The sequence below is a fragment of the Eubalaena glacialis genome, chromosome 7 (assembly GCF_028564815.1).
Source record: "Eubalaena glacialis isolate mEubGla1 chromosome 7, mEubGla1.1.hap2.+ XY, whole genome shotgun sequence".
NCBI lineage: Eukaryota > Metazoa > Chordata > Mammalia > Artiodactyla > Balaenidae > Eubalaena > Eubalaena glacialis.
In genome coordinates this window covers 71,614,530-71,634,303 of record NC_083722.1, presented here as the reverse complement: position 1 = coordinate 71,634,303, position 19,774 = coordinate 71,614,530, and the positions used below count along the sequence as shown (strand labels likewise).

Below are 19,774 nucleotides of genomic sequence, written 5' to 3'. Positions count from 1 at the left end.
TTTAAAAAAACTCAGCTATAGGATGAGATAGTCAAGAAAGAGGACCATGGGAATGAAGAGTTTTGAGCTCTTTTCTGTTGAATGGCTGTATTTTGTAAAGGAGGTAGAGTTGGATCTCTTACAGTGCTGTCTTAGAGAACTACTGAGCATTGGCTGAGCAGAGGGGGTGCGGGGAAAGTGGTCACCAAATGGGGTGTTCTTTTTCTCATTATCAGGACAATTATTTCTGACATTTGACATCAAGGAATTAAGCATGGCAGTGGGTGGTCCTCTTAACTCCTTTGTGGAACTCCTGAGAAAGTATCATTAAATGGGTTTAAAATAGCTAATTATTGAAATCATTTAATAATGTTTACTCAAATAATTTAAAGTATGTAAATTCCTTAAGGTATTCCTTGGGCTCTAGAAACAAGAAGCCTCTGGACAACAAATTGTGCCTCAGTTGGGTTATATTCCCCTCACTGGAAATTAAGTCTGAGGGCCCTGGGAGAATGGGCTATAAGTAGGGAGATTTCATTTCAGTTGGAAAAGATCCTGGAACATTCTAGGAAGGGATGGACTCATTAGCTATTTAGAAATATAACGTGCTGGAGCTATGACACCTGTCTTAGTCTGATCAGTCTGCTATAAAAAGAAATACCACAGACTGGGTGGTTCATAAACAAAATAAATTTATTGCTCGCAGTTCTGGAGTCCGAGATCAGGGTGCCAGCATGGTGGGCTGAGGGCCTTTTTCTGGGGTGCAGACTTCTCGGTGAATCCTCACATGGTGGAAGGGGCCAGGGAGCTCTGTGGGATCTTTTTACAAGAGCATGAATCCCATCGTGGGGACTCCACCCTCATGACTGTATCCAAACCTGATTACCTCCCAGAGACCCCACCTACTAACAACATCACCTTTGGGCATTAGGATTTCAACATACGAATTCTCAGACCATAGCAGTGCCTTAAAAGTTTTATTTTAGTTTTTGTGATGTGGGACCCTTGTCACACCGAAAAACTGTTTTTTCCAGAACCTCAAGCTCATGGTGCTTGAAGATAATGCTGTTCACCACGTCTGATGGAGGCAATTGAGCCCATCTCAAATGAATAATGCCAAGTTCTTACCAGGATGTTGAGAAAGAAAAAGTAGTGTTTCTATAATGAGATCAGGCATTGTGGAAATAAGTGGCATGGAGAACAACAATTTGAATGCAAACATATACAATTTCTTAGTGTCTATACATTATTAAAATGTTATATTTGAGACAGACTTTCTAAAGCTATTGCTTTTCCTTTGAGCTAGGAAAGTTACTTTTTCTTTGAGCTAGCTAGAAGGAGCTCATATACAGCTTTCTCTCCAGTTACCTCATCTTCTCTTTGCATCCCCTCATGATAAACAAATGCATGTACAGTTGGTATAAATGTGTCCCTAATGCAAATGCCTCCATCAACCAGATCAGGTAACTCTTTAAAAGATAAGTTTACTCTCCTGTGTCTGGAAACTAGACAGCTTAGAACATTCACACCATCTATGCCAATCTTCTACTTTCCTTATTTAAAGAAGGAGTGTGCAATACACTGTCTTACAGAAGCTGGGGCTGTGGCCATCATTAGTCTGATCACATGCTCTCCAGTCCTCCCCAGAAAAGCAGTCTTTCCTTATTTTTTATTAGCCCCCATATCCATCCTGCTATTTTGACACCAATAGCTGACTGTAAGGTTGCAGTGTATACCAGGTGGGTAAGTTAGAGGGGCCACTGATTTCCACAGCATCACCATTATCTTCTAACAGTGAGACCACCAAAGTTGACTCAGAAGTGGCCCTGCCTCCAATATACTGTCTTTGTATGTTTTCCTTTCTCATTTATAAAATGGCAGGAAATTTGTATTTTGAGTGCCTGCTCTGCAAAAGGAAACAATAATTTTGGTTTTCTAATTTTTAAAATTAGGTTAAGAATGTTAAGGTATTCAATGCCTTAGAACATGCGTGACATGATTTTTGGAATATTAAATATATTTACTCTTGTGCTAGTTTCTGGTTTGGAATTGGTCATGTATTTATTCAATCAAGACAGAATTGGGATTCAGTGTTTCTCCATCAATCCAGTTATTGCCTGATATTCTTAGTATGTTCGCTTCCTGCCTGTGAAATGGACTTAGGCTTTTTTAAAGCATATTCTTTAGGAAGCACGATACATCATAATTAGTAAATGCAAATCTGAAGCCAAAGATAAATGAATTACATGCAGCCTATAAACAATGACTCCTTGTTTGAGTCATTTAGCACATACATAGAGCTTTGTGTGTATTTCAGTACCTAGCTCACTTCCCATTAGAGTCCACCGATAGGCCATAGCTGGTCACTGTGCTTCCTAGGAACTGGACCATTTCAAAGCCATTGCCTGTTACTTCCTTCATCATGTGATTTCAAAGGGGTTTGCGCTCTGTGGGTGCTGGGCCCTGACCCAGTCTACATAGGGGACAAATCCCCCACACTCACCTAGCCTGTAGTTTCACAAAGGGTTAAACAGATAAAGAATAAGCAAAAAATGCTCTGATCAAGGACCAAAATGCTCAGGATAAAAGATGAGCAGACATTCAATCAGAGTGCTTAAAAAACAAACACAGAATTATGTTTAATGCGTTTCCCACCATCATTTATACAAATGTTTTACATCTTCCTTTTGCTTTTTGTCCTTAAAAGACCTTAATGGACCTACACCATGCATGTTGTTTTTTTCTGATGACAGGTCGTTTGAAGAACCTGAAGGAACTCAATGTGCGTTTCAACCGTCTGAAGAGCATTCCTCCAGAACTGGGAGACTGTGAAAATCTAGAGAAACTGGATTGTTTTGGAAATCTAGAATTAACTGAGCTCCCCTTTGAAGTAAGAAAGAAACATGTTTGTACTATGATTTACTTTTATTTGGTTTATGACATGGAATGGTCTGTAACATGGGGAAGAATTTTAAAAGATGAAATTCATTTTTATGTATATCACTTTTCCGGACATTTTAATCACCCTAAACCAGCTATTATCAAGTCTTTAAAAATGTTCTTACACTCGGCCACAACCTGAATTTAAGTTCAAAAAAGCTATCAAAGGAAAACTAGGCAAAAAATCCTATTTTCATGCAATATATTTTTATTTAATGCCTATTTAATATATGATGCCTGTTGTCTGTAATGCAGATCCTGATTTATTTATCCATAATGGAGGAATCAATTGAAAACAGTTGGAAATAAATAAAGGGGATAAAATTTTAAAATGTATATACTCGTAACAAAACTTACAGATAACTAAAGCAGTTCTACAGATAGGATTTGAGAAGTCCATTAATTTAAAAATATCCATTAGTTTCTTTTTGTCTGTATTCATTGGGGAAATGCTTTTAAATTATTTTTTCTGATAAAACAGAACATATGAAAGTGAACAGTTTTTATTGCCAGATAAAACTCAACAAGGTTCTTGTGCTTGAAGAGAGAGAGAGATCTCACAAATTCTGCTGGTAGCGAATAGGCTAAAAATAGTATCGCTGGTGAGGCTCTGACAAGGCCATGGCCACTGATTCTATCTAGTCCTAGAAGGCGTATTCTTCTCCTTTCCTGAAAACTTCCGGGTGGGAGGAAGAGGCCACTTCCGCTCTTAGCACCCATGTCACCCAGGAAATGCTGGGCAGTGGTCCCGGTGAGGGTGCACAGCCAGGGCGCAGGATTCCCCACACAAGCTGTTCGTTCCCCAGTCCTCCCCATCTGAGAGAGAGGCCCAGTCCTCTCTCAGATGTGCAGGCTGGAAGCAAGCCAACTCACCTTTGACCTCTCTTGCTCCCATGCCCCATGTCCACTCCATGAGTAAGTCCTGTTGGGCACGCCCTTCAGAGTAACAGGGGAGATTTCTGATCATTTGCCACATCACTTTACCAGTTAACATGTGAGTCTTCTGAAGATTTGCCAAAACCCGTTAAGACAGTCTTCCCCAGGTCATCCTACTCTTTGAGGCTTGCACTTTCTGTCTTCTCTGACTTTGCACATGCTGTTCCCCACCTGGAGTTTCCTCCCCTACATTTCCATCTGTCAGGGAACCTCAGGACCCAATTCAAGTACTCCATTCTCTGTGAAATCTTTCCTGACCCCTGACCCTCACCTCACTGTGATGCTGGGCAGATTAACCACTTCTTTCTTTGTGTTACTGAACATTGCAAATTGGAAACTTCACACTAGTTCTTACTACATAAAATTTCATTGCTGGTTTATGAAAGTATAAACTCCTCAAGGGCAGCCACTGTGTGCTTTTCATCCTAGCACCCCCAGCGTGTAGCACAGTGAATGACACCTAGTAGATGCTCAACATACATACTATATTGACCTGGTTTGCATATGTTCATAGAAATGCCTTTGAGAAGAGACATCAATCTCAAAATTATTAGTTGAACTTAATTCCCACTCTTAAAAAGTAATTAGAATATTTTGTTATTCCTTCCTAGTTAAGTAATTTGAAGCAAGTTTCATTCATAGATATCTCAGCAAACAAGTTTTCCAGTGTCCCGATCTGTGTCCTGCGGATGTCTAATTTGCAGTGGTTGGATATCAGCAACAATAACCTGAATGACCTGCCACAAGACATAGACAGGTAGCTACTTGCATTCTGAAGGTGAGGTATATGAATTAGTCACTAACATTTTAAACATGCATAACACGTGAATGTTCTCTGAGATCAACTGATTTTCCAGAGTTTCTTGTTTCCAGGAAATCAGTTTGATTCTTTATAGAATAAGACAATTCCCAGTCTGCACCATACATATACATGTACAGTTGACCCTTGAACAACGAGGTGGTTAACCTGCATGTAATTTCTAGTCAGCCTCCGTACCTGGGGTTCCTCTGCATCTGTGAATTCAACCAACCATGGACCCATGCAGTACTGTAATGTTTACTACTGAAACATATCTGCATATGGGTGGACCCGCACAGTTCAGACCTGTGTTGTTCAAGGGTCAACTGTATATACATATATATATATGTATATATATATATATATACACACACATGTATATGTGTGTGTGTATACGTATGTGTGTGTGTATATATATATATATATATGTATATATATAGTTTGAACACATCTTTAATTTACTTTAGTTCTCAATAGAATGGAACCATTAACTTTCCTTTCCTCCCCAGAAGTAGAAAAGTAAATTTATTATGTACGGAATCAAAACATATTATTCTATTTGGGATATCAGGATAATTTTTATAAGTTTCATTTACTGCTTTGATTGATATACTTAGTAATGTCTTCAAATTATATCCTTACAGCTATTTCTTGTTTAAAAAGTAACTATTATACTAAATCATGTAAGATTCCTTCATTCATTCATTCTACCAATATTACTAGGCAGGCCCAGAGAGTGGGCTGGGTTCAAGGTGGTAAATGAAACAAATTCTCTGGCCTCCTGGAATCCACAGTCTTCGTTATAAAGTAGCATAAGTAAGCTATTGGGACATAGGAACTGAAAATGGCTTGGTCCCATATGACCTTTCTTTACTCCTGGTACATATGATGTGTATGGATGCTTCCTGGTTTATGAGGCTAAGTGGGAATTGTTTTAGTTTGAAACACAAGGGGAACTTTGTGAAATATTTTGTGGGATCAGTCAAAATTTTGCAAATGAATGAAAGAAAAAACTAGAGAGGGAGGCACTGAGTTAGAGCAAAATGGAAAACAGAGTAAAACATATTTGGAGCATATTTTTCTCATTTCCTTTTCACTCTGCAGGTTTATTCCTGTTTTAAAGTTAAAATATGAAGAGAGAAGAGTAACTGTGTTTTCAAGACATACAAAAGGAAATATGTTGCCAAAATTTGTTTATTCTCACTCCAACTCTAATATGATTTCTTTCCCATGACCTGTTAACACTTGGGAATGCAGTAGACACTTGAATATATTGATTTTTTAAATTCCATCTTGACCTACTGTATATTGTGTAATTTACTTATCCTGCTGCTATATCTCTGCCTTCAACTGTCAATTAAGTCAGTAAAAACTTAAAAAAGAAACCCAAATCATGTCACCCGGCATGACTTTATTTATTTAAATTGTAAAGTCAGTTTATTCTTATGAGTCACTTAAAAAAATAAACTCACTAGGGATTTCCTACTAGAATTTATTTATAATTCACTTTGGTTTTCTTGCTATGAGGCTAAGTCCTTGTGTTCTAATCCCTTTTACATCTTCTTAGGCTACAAGAACTGCAGACCTTGCTCCTGTATAAGAACAAGCTGACCTATCTTCCCTTTGCCTTGCTTAACTTAAAGAAGCTCACCTTGTTAGTCGTCAGCGGGGACCACTTGGTGGAGCTCCCGACAGCCCTTTGTGACTCATCCACACCTTTAAAGTGAGTAGACAGAGAGCCCAGTAGAGACCCATTCAGACACAAGGGAAGAGCAAGAAACACCTGGAGCCTGGGTGCCCGTGTCAGGAACCAGATTAGATGGTTCTCGTACTCTGAGAACAAGAGGTTCTGGTGCCTTCTTACAGGATTTTAAAGTTTTTGGCCAATGGCATGGGGAGGTAGAGCTCAGAGGATTTCTGGACAAATGCTACCTGCTGGTTGAAGGCACCAGGGCTCCCTGGTCAGATACGCAGCACTCCCATCACCGCTGGCCTGGATGGGTCAGTGGCTATTGAATCTTTCAAAATTGTGAAGAAATTAGATCAAATGCCATTTTGGAATGTCTCCTTTAGCTTCTTTTTTTGTTGCAGTAGTCCATCTTTTAAATACCTCCTTGGTGGGGATTTTATGAGTCCTTTTCAATGTAGCCACATCATTTTAGAGTTTGATGTCACTAATTGGGAGTAATATCAAACAAAAATAGTAAGACATCATATATGATGGGGAGACTAAATGTTATTGTTCACCTCATGGCTTCCTGCCCACTGTCCTCTGTCTGTGGCTAAGTAACTGTCATTTCCCCATTAAGCCTCTGTACAGTCTGTGCTGTAAACTGACTCCATAATCCTGTTGGATTATTGCACAGTAGAATTCCACCGGTGACACATATTATGTGGTTAGCTGTGACTTCTAAGAAGAAGTGAGAACTCGGGATTTAATGCCACAAAAGTTGACTTCTTCTGAGAGGATTTTTGCACAATACAAATACATAGGTGAAAATGTGATATTTTCCATACTCTCTTGAATAGATTTGTAAGTCTTATGGACAATCCTATTGAGAATACCCAGTGTCAAGATGGTAATGAAACGATGGAAAGTGAACAAGATCGCCAACATTTTGATAAAGAATTTATGAAAGCCTATATTGAAGATCTTAAAGAAAGAGGTAGGTTACTCATATTCAAAATTATTTAAAATGAGTGTATAGTATTCCATTCACTCATGCAACACATTTATTGCTATAAGTCAATCTGACAAAAAGTTAATTGGTTAGGGGCAGTAACCAATAAATAAAAATAATTTGTAAATTATTTTTCTATTTACCAAAAAAAAAAAAAAGATACATTGCCTTTCCTTAAATAATGAAATTTTCCTAGTGCATTAGCATGCTTAATACATCTACAACCATGTGACAGAGGCTGGGAAACAAGCACTTAAAATGTGAAGATTGTGTTACTAACTTTACATGGCTTTTCAATGAAATGATATTAATAAAACAGTATTCTAGTTAATGGGAAAAGATTCCATGTCAAAACCCATTTAAATTCAACTTTAAAAAAAGTCATCTCGTATAAATCAAGGTACACCTATGTAAAAATCACAAAAGGAAAAAACAAGATGGCAGATTAGTAAGTAGATGCATTTAGTTTTGGTTTCCCATAGGGTGGTGAAGATACAGAGAAACAGGGCGGTCACAGTACCTCAGGAAAGGGCAGAAGTGTTTTCCCCAGTGGCTATTTCCGAAGTGTTTCAGAAGCCTTAGAACCCCTTCCTTCTGTCACATCTAGACACAGGAAAAGGCATAAATCAACCTTTGTTCTTCTAATCCCCACCTCTTTTCTGGGTGTGGATGCCTGCAAGTTACCCCTTAATTTTTCAGGTCTCTTTTTCTGATAAGCTGGGTGCAGACCTGAAAGAAAGATGTCATGCATGTGGGTTTAGGGAGGAGGTAGCCCTGGCCCCCAAAACTTTGAAGACAAGCACCTGGGGGCAGGTTCCATCAGTCATGCTCAGAAAACATGCATGTGAGCTTATTCCTCCCTCCTTAGTAGGTGTCCGAAGATGATGAGTCACATTCAGATACTCAGCTGTCTCATGACATTAATGAAAAATACCATTTATTGGCAAATTAAAAGTTTTTCAATTAGATTAAGAAAATTTCTATACAGTTACCTCTAATCTGTTTGTCCATCCCTAATCTTGAATGCTGAAATATTATGAAATAAATTAGAAATTTATGTTAAACATGAAACTGAAATAACAGAACCATTTATTTATCAAAATTTATCTTTGGGTCATATAACTTTCCTCTTGTGAAAAACCTTCTTGTATTTTATTCATTTCTTCATAATTGTATTATAGTGCTATTATGTAAAAATGCAAGAACAAATTAGAGAAAATAAGTATTAATCTTTCGATCTATGTGGCCAGCAATAAAATAATTTGATTTTCAAAGTTAACTTTAGTGATGATAGATTTTGATTCCATTCATTTATTTCTAAATAATTATCATAATTCTATCCTTCACACATTCATAGTAGGCTGAACTAAATGATATTGCCAATATTCAGCTGGTTTTGACCTACGAAAACAGTGATTTCTTAATAGTTCAACCTATGCTGGACATATGCTTTGAATTTTTTTAAGTTTGTTTCTTTTTTCTTCATCATGTTGTCGTCTCTCTTTTTCCTCCTTCCCCATAAGACTAACGTCTGAGTTAGAGAGTTCATCACTCTAAGGAACAAAAGTAGATTTAGTGAGTCTACATGGATGTCCAACCTGATGTGATTCAAGAATGATGAGGAAGTGAAGCCCCTCGCTGGTTCTCACACTTTAGTGAACATAAGCATCAGCTGCAGGCCCCACTCTCAGAGTTTTTGAGTCATCAGGTCTGGGGTGGGGCCTGAGAAAGTACATTTCTAACAAGTTCCCAGGTGATACTGATGCCTTGTGTCTGAGAAACACACCTTGAGAACCATTGGTATAGACCATCCTTTGACAAAAATTGGCTGTGAAGAGAGAGAGAGAGAGTGGGGAGTAACCAGTGGGAAGAGTAAGAATGATAAAAGGGTTATTAATAAGATGGTGCTTCATTTAGGAATAGCCCAAACTTCTCTTGTAAACTGTATTCCCTTCCACCTGGCATCCCCAGTCCCAAATCCTTGGCCATCTGTTTCTGTTTTGTCAACTTTTATTATTTTAGGATCATACAGTTTCCAAGATGTTGATGTAGCTGTGTGAGTTGGTTGGGAAGATTGCAAAAGAATGAGAGTTAATAATAATGTATTCTTCTTAGATCTAAATATCTCTAACGCCAGACTATACATTTGCAGTGGTTGACTTAGTGGTAATAAATGCATTTATCTCTATACTTGAAGTATGAAGTGGCAATAATTTGTGTTTTGACATAGTTACACTTCATAATAAAATGGGGAATGGTTGAGTATATATTTTCTTTTTGTTACAGAATCTGTTCCCAGCTACACCACTAAAGTATCTTTCAGCCTTCAGCTTTGATGCCATCCATCAGAAGACTACAGAATTTTCCTGACCTGTGGAGCTGTAAATCTTCCTGTTGTGGGTCATGTCATAGAGGAATAATGGCTTGTGCTTAAAGACAAAGTCTAGAAACCACGGTCATAGTTGTTAGGAAAGATGATTTTCAAATTTCAAAATGTGAGTACCTCTCTCTGTGGACTGGAGAATTGATAAATGGGTTTATATATTGATATTTAAAGGTTCATTTGCATACACTTGTTTCCAAATAATGCACATTTAATATTTTAGAAAATGTGTTATTTTTTAAAAATTATCACTTAAAGACCAAATTTTGAAGTTGATTGCATTGTTTTCAGGAATCTGGAGAGAAAAGGATGGTGAGAAGAATATTTATACTGGACTAGTCAATGAGACTTTATTTTATTTTGTTATTTTGAAAGAGTTTTAATGCATTATTTCTTTTACTGAGGACAGTTTTCCTTGGGTTTATACAAATGGCTATTTTCATGTTTTAAGTTATATCTTACAAGTGTAGGCTTTTAGGAAAGACTTTAGGTATAATCTGGACCTTGAAGGCAGAAAGAAGGGCTGGATTGTCTGTCCAGGCATGGGGCTTAGATGGTGTGCTGGTGGCCCTAGTGGAGTAAGTGTGGGCCTGGCTGGTCCTGGGAAGCCTTGCGTGGCCTGCATGGATGGTCAGCCTGCCTTGAGTGGGCCTGGCTGGTCCTGGGAAGCCTTGCGTGGCCTGCATGGGTGGTCAGCCTGCCTTGAGTGGGCCCTTTGGGGGTCCTGGGAGGCCTTGCGTGGCCTGCATGGATGGTCAGCCTGCCTTGAGTGGGCCTGGCTGGTCATGGGAAGCCTTGCGTGGCCTGCATGGGTGGTCAGCCTGCCTTGAGTGGGCCCCTTGGGGGTCCTGGGAAGCCTTGTGTGGCCTGCATGGATGGTCAGCCTGCCTTGAGTGGGCCTGGCTGGTCCTGGGAAGCCTTGCGTGGCCTGCATGGATGGTCAGCCTGCCTTGAGTGGGCCTGGCTGGTCCTGGGAAGCCTTGCGTGGCCTGCATGGATGGTCAGCCTGCCTTGAGTGGGCCCCTTGGGGGTCCTGGGAAGCCTGCCAGAGCACAGAGCAGAGGCCTTGCCTCCAGGGACCTGTCCTCCAAGGTGGCCATATAAGTAGTAGGAATGACTAGTCCACACTGATGAGGAGTCCCTAGCAAGGCTTCCCTGCAGGTACCACAGGAGAACTCTGCCTGTGGCCAAGACGCTGCGGTCCAGAGGGAGCTCAGGAGACTGGGTTTACATTGGCAAAGAAGGTATTCATTACAGGGCTTTGAACTTTGATATCACATTGTAGGATTTGGAGAAATTGTACAAATATCTATTTTTATTCTATTATCTTGGGCTAAAATAAACAGGATTGTGAATGTGTTGAAGCTAAGTTTAAACAAGTAGCTTTTGTGACTAAGATGGAAAAAATGCATATCTTCACATATATTTATATATGAATCGACTCCTATATGGTCTAGCCCAGTGCTGTCCAGTAGAACTTTATGCAGTGAAGGAAATGTTCTGCATCTGTGCTGTCTGATTTAGTAACCACCAGATGCATGTGCTTCTTGAGCTCTTGAACAGTGTCTGGTGTGACTGAAGAACTAAATTTTTAATTACATTTAAATTTAAATAGCCAAATGTAGCTACCATATTGTACAACAGGGTCGAGCCATTTGGGTTTTTCAGAAGTTAATCTGGGCTAGAAATGAAGAGTGATTTTCATTTTCTTATCTGAAGAACCAGTCTACCCCCAGAGGGGTTAATACTGACACCCAATATTTTGTCTTAATAGGTTTAATCATAACTCTAAATATTTTATCCTCAACAGACATAAAGCAGGCAGAACAGTCTAAAGCCACATAGTAATGCTTCAGTAGAGTACTGCTTCAACTTAAAGACAAACTCTGAGAAGTAGGTCAAGAGATGGAAAGAGTAGGAAAATGAGAAATCACTTTAACTGAACCTCAAACAATTGTATTTTTCTTTATGACACTTTACAAATATAATGCAGATTTATTAGTTGTACTACGTGAATGATTTTGGAATTTTATTTCATGCTACAGTATATGTTACATACAGCCAAATGGAAAAATATATCTGAAAAGGGGGGAAATGAGGGCTTTCGCATAAATTGACTGTCCATAACTCATGTAAAATTTATTTCAATAAAACCAGTCTTTTGTGCAAAAACCTTATCTCGATGTTACATAAAAACAACTGAAAAAGTACTACATTGATATATAATTATTTCATGTTACATAACATCCCCAAAGAAATATATTTTTTAAATATGAGGCTTGTAGAAATACTATTTAGCTTATTCATATTAATGTAAAAACGCAGAAAGATTCTAAAGTAGAATAAGCATCTTAGTGGAAATAATAGAGATTTGAACATTTTGCATGATGCATATGGACTGATTCATAATTTGGAAAAGTAATTTGCATAGTAGAATATATGTATGAACATTAAAGCAATATGAATGAAAGAAAATATAATTCTTAGGAGAAAAATGTTCTGGTTCCAAAAGCTTATTATTATACCCATTTTTCATATGCTGGAAGTTAAGGGGCAAAGACACTTAGGTGAAATCATTGAGTAGAGCATTTTAATTAATAGCAAGACCTACACCAGATTTCTTGACTCTAGCTTTCTAGAATGACCATTTGGCATGCTTGCCAAACACCAGTTTAGGGTAACTCATGATGATTGTGAGCAGTAATCTCCGGAAATCAGTTACTGTCTTTCCCTTTCTGTCAATTACTGTCTTTCCCTTTATGAGTGGGAAGGAAACTTAGATACTTTTAGTTATCTTTTTTTTTTTATTGGAGTATAGTCAATTTACAATGTTGTTTTAGTTTCAGGTGTACAGGAAAGTGATTCAGTTATACATATACATATATTCATTCTTTTTCAGATTCTTTACCCAGATAGGTTATTACAGAATATTGAGTAGAGTTCCCTGTGCTATATGGTCGGTCCTTGTTGGTTATCTATTTTATAGTGTGTGTATGTTAATCTCAAGATCCTAATTTATCCCTTCCCACAGCATTTCCCCTTTGGTAACCATAAGTTTGTTTTTGAAATCTGTGAGTTTCTGTTTTGTAAATAAGTTCATTTGTATCATTTTTAAAAATTAGATTCCACATATGAGTGATGTCATGTGATATTTGTCTTTCTGTCTGACTTACTACTCGTAGTATGATCATCTCTAGGTCCATCCATGTTGCTGCAAATGGCATTATTTCATTCTTTTTTATGACTGAGTAATATTCCATTGTATATATGTACCACATCTTTATCCATTCCTCTGTCAATGGACATTTAGGTTGCTTCCATGTCTTGGCTATTGTAAATAGTGCTGCAATGAACATTGGGGTGCATGTATCTTTTTGAAGTATGGTTTACTCCAGATATATGCCCAAGAGTGGGATTGCTGGGTCATATGGTAGTTCTATTTTTAGTTTTTCAAGGAACCTCCATACTATTCTCCATAGTGGTTGTACCAATTTACATTCCCCCCAACAGTGTAGGATGGTTCCCTTTTCTCCATGCCCTCTCCAGCATTTATTGTTTGTAGACTTTTTGATGATGGCCATTCTGGCCATTCTGATACCTCATTGTAGTTTTGATTTGTATTTCTCTAATAATTAGTGATGTTGAGTATCTTTTCATGTGCTTTTGGTCATCTGTATGTTTTCTTAGTTATTGTTCTGTGGTGTATGTAGGCTTAAATGCTTATTTTATGGTATGTATATTGGATTTATTTCTAAAAATTAGGAAATTAAATCTAAGCTTTAAAACTTGAAATGATGCCAAACTGCAGTGTTAATAGGCAGCTCAAATATCTCTGTTTAGATTCTCCAGCTGTTTCATCAGGATGAAAAATTGAGATGCTTATGTCGTTTTATTGCAGCGTAATATAAATTACAGATGAAGCAAATTATAGTTGAGCATTGGGCCTTAGCACCACTCATAATTCTTAGGAAAGAAAGCAGCTAAACACTGGTAATGGGACCAAAGAAGATATGATGTTAAATAGATGAACTTGCCTTGATTGTGAAATTCACCAGGGAGACAAAGAGGACCCAAGGCTGAGCTTGCACCAGTAGAGCTGTGGCTTTGAGGGAAGGATGGACACTGTCTGGGGTTAGGACTTCAGTCTTTAGTAATCAGCTGCTACACTACAGTCTAATTTCAGTTGTGACTGGTCAACCCCAGGTAGCTCCTGTAACCCCAGGTACGAGCAATGAAGTAGTCCAAAACAAGATCTGGTTCTCACTTTTTTTTTTTTTTTTTTAATTCCATCACTGATTTTTTTTTAATTATTTATTTGCTTATTTATTTAACTGCACCGGGTCTTAGTTGCAGCATGCAGGATCTTCAATCTTCGTTGTGGCATGTGGGATCTTTAGTTGCAGCATGCGAACTCTTAGTTGCAGCATGTGGGATCTAGTTCCCTAACCAGGGGTCAAACCTGGGCCGCCTGCATTGGGAGTGCAGAGCCTTAGCCACTGGACCACCGGGGAAGTCCCTGGTTCTCACTTAGAGCATGTTTATTTTTGTGACTTTCTGAACATATTTTGTAACCTCCTGAAGGGGCTGATAGTCAACATTGGAACTCAGGGAGCCAGGATTGCAAGGCCAGCTCTTTCACAAATGCACTGTATAATCCTGGGAAAAATCACTTCACTTTGGGTGAGCCTCATTTTCCTCACCTGCAAAAAATAGAGTTGGAGAAGACAATTTCTAAGGCTGATCCCCACTTTAATATTTTATGATTTGCTTTCCACTAAGAACCCCTTTTTATATTAATGACCCAGCATGCCTTCCCCACCTCACTGGTTACTCAGCTTCCAGCTATTTATGGGCTGCTGGGGCACCCTCTTTTCTCTTAGATGTTTGTTTCTTAGGTATGTGTTTGTTCTGTCTTGTCCCACTATTACATTTTAAGTTCCTGGAGTTTGCCTAATACAGATATGTAGACTGTGCTCAAACGTTTGAACATGAATAGCAAGTCTGTGAAGAATTTAGCTACACATTTCTGTTGTGTTCCCAATAGTTATCTCTGTGCTGAGTTGTACAAATATTATTTCTGATATTGCCCCGGAAGTGTAAACTTACATCATAAAAAATTGCATTTTCTAGAAATGCAAATTGAAGGCACTATGAGATATCACCTTACACCCATTGATATGACTATTATATTTAAAAAAACAGAAAATAAGTGTTGGTTAGAATGTGAGGAAATTGGAATCCTTATGGTGGGACTGTAAAATGGTGCAGCTGCTGTAGAAAACATTATGGCAGTTCCTCAAAAAATTAAAGTAGAATTACCATATGATCTTGCAATTCCACTTCTGAGTATATAGCCAAAAGAGTTGCAAGCAGAGTCTCAAAGAGATATTTGTACACCCATGTTCACAGCAGCACTACTCACAACAGCCAAAAGGTGGAAGCAACCCAGCGTCTATCAATGGCTGACTCGATAAACAAAATGTGGTACGTACATACAGTGCAATATTATTCAGCCCCCCAAAGGAAGGAAATCCTGTCACATGCTACAACATGGATGAACCTTGAGGACATTATGCTAAGTGAAATAAGCCAGTTACCAGAAGACGAACACTATATAATTCCACATGTATGAGGTATCTAAAGTAGGCAGGTTCATACAAACAGGAAGAAGAATGATAGTTAGCAGGGCCTAGGGGGAGGGAGAAAAGGGGAGTTGTTGTTTAATGGCTACAGAGTTTCAGTTTTGCAAAATGAAAAAGTTCTAGAGACTGTCCCAGCAGGAGCAGCCTGCAGGCTAGGGCTCAGCCAGACCAACCCTGTGCTTTCTGGAACCACTGTCGTTGATGAGAGAGGCAGGCGGATGGAGAAGGAGACAAGGGCGAGTGCAAAGGAGCATTTGCTGTAAATGACTACTGCTTTCATTTTAGCTACATATACAGAAGGATTCCTATTTCTAGATAAAAAAGATGTGAGAATGAGTCTTAAAATTATTCTCATTAATCGGAACAGAAAACTTGTATAGAAAGCAACTTGGTTTCAGAATCCTGGTGAGAATCCATGGACAGACTTCCACCCTTGGTCCTTCAGAACAGGGTCCCCCTGCAATGATGTTTTTGGTTTTGCAACCCTGTCAATGAGAAACTGAACACCCACTCCAAATGGGTGTGTATTTATTTATCATATCACTATACCATTCTACTAGTATATTAACATACATGATAAAACATGTGACAAGAAATAGTTAAGTACAAACAAAAATTAAATGGAGTTGTAAGGATATCTCCCCACCTTGGCGGATGGTCCTGCCTCAGCCCTCAGCTGCGTGTAGCTTCTCGGTGGAGACCACTGCTCTAGAACCCGGCTTTTCAGACTAATGCTTTGGACGGCAAACACCTCCACAGATTGACATCAGAAGGTCTGTGCAAAATCGTCTGGGGAGAGGGCCCCCGGGTTTCATGAGATTTCCAAACCGTTCTGTGAGCCATAAACGCCTCAGTCTCAGTTCTCTAGAGAATGAATGAAATTGCAGCGTTCTTTTTTTTTTAAATTGAGGTGAAATTTACATTAAATTAACCATTTTAAAATGAACAAATAAATGGCATTTGGTGCATTCACAGTGTTGTGCAACCATCACCTCTAAAATATTTTCATCACCCCCCCCAAAAAACCCGTACAGATTAAATAGTTGCTCTCCATTTCCCCTCTCCCCCAGTCCCTTGTTTGGCAGCCACAAATCCACTTGCCGTCTCTAGATTTACCTATTCTGAATATTTTACGTCAATGGGGTTATACAATAGATGACTGTGTGTCTGATTTTTTTAACTCAACATCATGCTTTCCAGGCTCAGATAGTGGTTTTCACCACAATTACAATGATGATTATTAGGATGAGAAAGCTGCAGCTCATGCCTAAGATCCTGGTATGCTGGGCTGTGTGGGAATAGAAAGTGCAATTGTTGAAGGAGTTCTGGTCTCTTCTCTCTGCCTGAAAGTTGATGTTTGCTCTCGGGCTCCAGGAAGTGGGGAGGCTCTCAGCTGGTGTGGTCTCAGGAAACGACTGTCTGGGTAATACCTTCTTTTTCTTCACTGTATCCCCTCCGGTGCTACTCCTCGTGGGAGAAGGTATTTCGATGGTGTTCCCGAGGATGGGTGAGCTTATTGTGGGAGGTAATGGGGATGTTGGTGACCACATGGCCAGACCTGACTCACTCTGCACACAAAAGCCCTGCAGACATGCCTCGCAATTGTCACTGTCATGTGGCCCTTCAAGAGAGATTTCCTTGATCACAGGAATCTCCACCAACGTAAATCCTTCTCTATAGCATTTCTTCAGAATTCGCAACACCAGGTTGTTCAGGATCCTTGAGATGTTCTCTTCTGTGAACTCGGGAACCTCAAACGAAGGCTGGGAGCACTTCTGACATCTCTGGGCAAAGACCCTCATCTTCACCTGGCCCCTGGATTCCCCCTCACTCCAGTGCATGTGGAAAAGGACCTGAACTTGGGCAGAGGCCCAATTTCGAGAGCATGAGGAGCACTGGAACCTGTGGAGAAAGAAGACAAGACCCTCAGCTTGGCTCAGTATGGCCCAGTTGTGGGCTGTGCCGGAGGGACACACGGAAACATGATTTGATCAGGGTCATGGATTAGTGGGGAGGAAATCCCGAGCCCCTTGTTCCTATCTCCATTGTGCCACCAACATGCTCTGTGACCCACAGGTGTGTCTGCCATGAAAACAGCAAATCACAAGCCATCAGAGCTGGAAGGAATCTTGGGCAAATTCGAAGTCCGGTGTGATCATTTTAGAGATGAGGCACACGCTGGGAACTTGTCACGCCCAGAGACCCAGTGAGTGGAAGAGGCAGGACTGGAACTCCAGTCTCTTGACCCCAAATCAAGGCTTCTTCAAATGTAGATTTAAGTGGGTCAAAGGCTACAAGTGCAACAGCCCCAAGAACCCTGAACTGAAATCCAAAAATAGATACAAGTGGGTGTGGATAAGTGCTGTAGTCTGAATGTTTGTGTCCCCCCGCAAATTCCCATGTTGGGATCCTAATGCTGAAGGTGATGGTGTTAGAAAGTGGAGCCTTTGGGAGGTGATTAGGTTGTGAGGGTGGAGGCCTTGGAAATGGGATTAGTCCCCTTATACTCGCGACCCCGCAGAGCGCCCTGGCTCCTTCTGCCATGTGAGGACACAGTGAGAAGCCTGTGGCTCAGAACAGCAGCTGGCACCTTGATCTTGGACTTCCAGCCTCCAGAGCTGGGAGAAATGAGCTGAGACTCTGCTCCCATGCTCTTGGCCTGGGAAAACCACGCGCCACCAGGAGAAGAGAGCTCTGCTTCCTCTGCCCGGACCCTCTCCCGGCGAGGGGTCGGTGGGCAGGCAATGAGCACGGCCCCAGTCCTGGGATAGAGTCCCAGTCTCCCACCCCCAATCCCTGGGGCTCTGCTTTCCCAACTGGAAAAGAGAGGGTGAGACTTTGGATGACTTCTGAGGGTCCTATTTTAAAAAGACTCCATCAGCTTGGAGTAGAGAGGGGTAAGGCTGCTGAGTGTTGCTCAGCTCTCCCCGTCCTCCGCCCCCTCCCCGACGGCTCTCCTCAGCACGCAGGGCCTCTCCCCACAGACTCTGTGTTGGACCCTAGGTCTCCCAATGCAGGGAACATGAGCCCTGGGTCCTGCTCATCCAACTCTCCTGCGGTTGAGGGAAATAGCCTCCATTCCTCCCCTTCTCTTTTCCTCACTGCTTCTCACCCTCACCCCTCGCAGCCTGTTTTCTCTCTGTCTGGGCATTAGCCCAGTCCTGCTATTGTTTTGGGGTTCAGTGTAATAAGGAAAAATTTTTAATGAAGCCAAAACGTCTTGGATCAAGGGCACCTTGCTTCCTGTAATCTTCAATTTACAAGCATGAGCAGAACAAGACAAGTAACGAGTGTACACCATAAGAAATAAGGAAGAATTTTCTGGAATATTGCTCTCGCATTCCCTACTCACCTGGCGAAGGTCCACTGCTGGTATTGTGTCCACCCTGGCTTCAGGATGTTAGGAAGAAGGCTTTTGTCTAGTGTCAGTTTCCATGTGTGCCATGGTTTCACCTCCCGGATTAATTCCTGGAACACCTGCTTCCACACCTCCATGTCCTGACGCATTGCCGCTGTCCCCGTGAGCTGGGTGCGACAGTGTCTCCTGGGCTCTGACGGATCTGGAGCAGGACATGAGGTTTCCCACTTTAGAGAGCAAGGGTTCAGACCCACTCTCCCTTTATGTCCCTGGACTGGGCTCGTGGACCACGTCTTTGCCCCAAGGACAAAGGTCAGTTGATTCTGGCTCCAAGTTCTGAGAACAGCACTAGGCTCCACAGGGAATTTCGAAAGACACGGAAGGCATGGCTTCATCCAGCAAAATATTACCAAGGGAGGGCCCCGGCCTCCGTGTCAGGAGGGGTGGATCTCAGCCTGGCTCTGCTGTTTGCCCACCTTGAACTGGGAACACACCTTTTTACCTCCGAAGCCCCATAGATGGTGGAGACAGGCTGCAGTTTCCCTTTCTAGAAGTAACATTTGAAAATCCTTATCCATTGGGCTGCTGTGCTCACGACCCGGGAGGAGAGACGTAAAGAAGGACACGGCCATCCTGGGACCTTTTGCTCAAATTCCTGCCTCCCTGCATCCTCGCTCTTGCTCTTTACTTCCTTGCTTGCGCCAAGTCTCTGTGGGACCGTGTTTCACAGACACTAAGCTGTCCAAGGCAACTCCCAAGCTCACTCTTCCACCCATTGGAGACCAAAGCTGTTGTAGTTCCCATGCCCTGGAGATGAGGCTACAAAGTCCCCACGTGGGTGGGAGGCCATGGCCACACCCCGAGGTGCTTCATCATCCCCTACTTCCTCCAGGAGAGGCTAGGGAAGGAGGAAGGAGAGAGGAGCGGGGCTGACGCCGGGGTGGCTGCTAAAGCAGGAGACACTACCTCTCATGAGGAAAGCCCTGCCCTCAGCGAGTCCTCCAGGCTGGCAGCTCCTACCTCAGCTCAGGCCCGCAGAACAGCCTCTGTCCTGCC

At 41.0% G+C, this 19,774-nt stretch overlaps 2 protein-coding genes across 2 annotated transcripts in view; one reads left to right on the top strand and one right to left on the bottom strand.

The window, feature by feature from the left end:
* The window catches only part of LRRC2 (leucine rich repeat containing 2), a 33,078-nt gene extending 23,407 nt beyond the window's left edge, over window positions 1–9,671 (top strand). Inside the window, exons 5-9 of the mRNA XM_061195320.1 lie at window positions 2,733–2,869; window positions 4,467–4,612; window positions 6,222–6,377; window positions 7,184–7,320; window positions 9,622–9,671. Coding sequence (XP_061051303.1) covers window positions 2,733–2,869; window positions 4,467–4,612; window positions 6,222–6,377; window positions 7,184–7,320; window positions 9,622–9,671 — 626 coding nt within the window. The remainder of the gene's footprint in view (window positions 1–2,732; window positions 2,870–4,466; window positions 4,613–6,221; window positions 6,378–7,183; window positions 7,321–9,621) is intronic.
* A 6,217-nt stretch (window positions 9,672–15,888) lies between these two features.
* On the bottom strand, window positions 15,889–18,939 carry RTP3 (receptor transporter protein 3). Its single transcript, XM_061195318.1, has 2 exons — window positions 18,713–18,939; window positions 15,889–17,262 (listed from the first exon to the last, which is right to left on the bottom strand). Exons 1-2 carry the CDS (start codon window positions 18,865–18,867, stop codon window positions 16,563–16,565), a joined length of 855 nt encoding a protein of 284 aa, XP_061051301.1. The 5' UTR covers window positions 18,868–18,939; the 3' UTR covers window positions 15,889–16,562.
* Between the last annotated feature and the right edge of the window lie 835 nt (window positions 18,940–19,774).

Coding starts and splice junctions, on each gene's coding strand:
- RTP3 (XM_061195318.1), bottom strand. CDS start 18,867: ATGCGTCAGGACATGGAGGTGTGGAAGCAGGTGTTCCAGGAATTAATC. Junction 17,263..18,712: donor CAGCAGTGGACCTTCGCCAG/GTGAGTAGGGAA, acceptor CTTTCTCCACAG/GTTCCAGTGCTCCTCATGCT.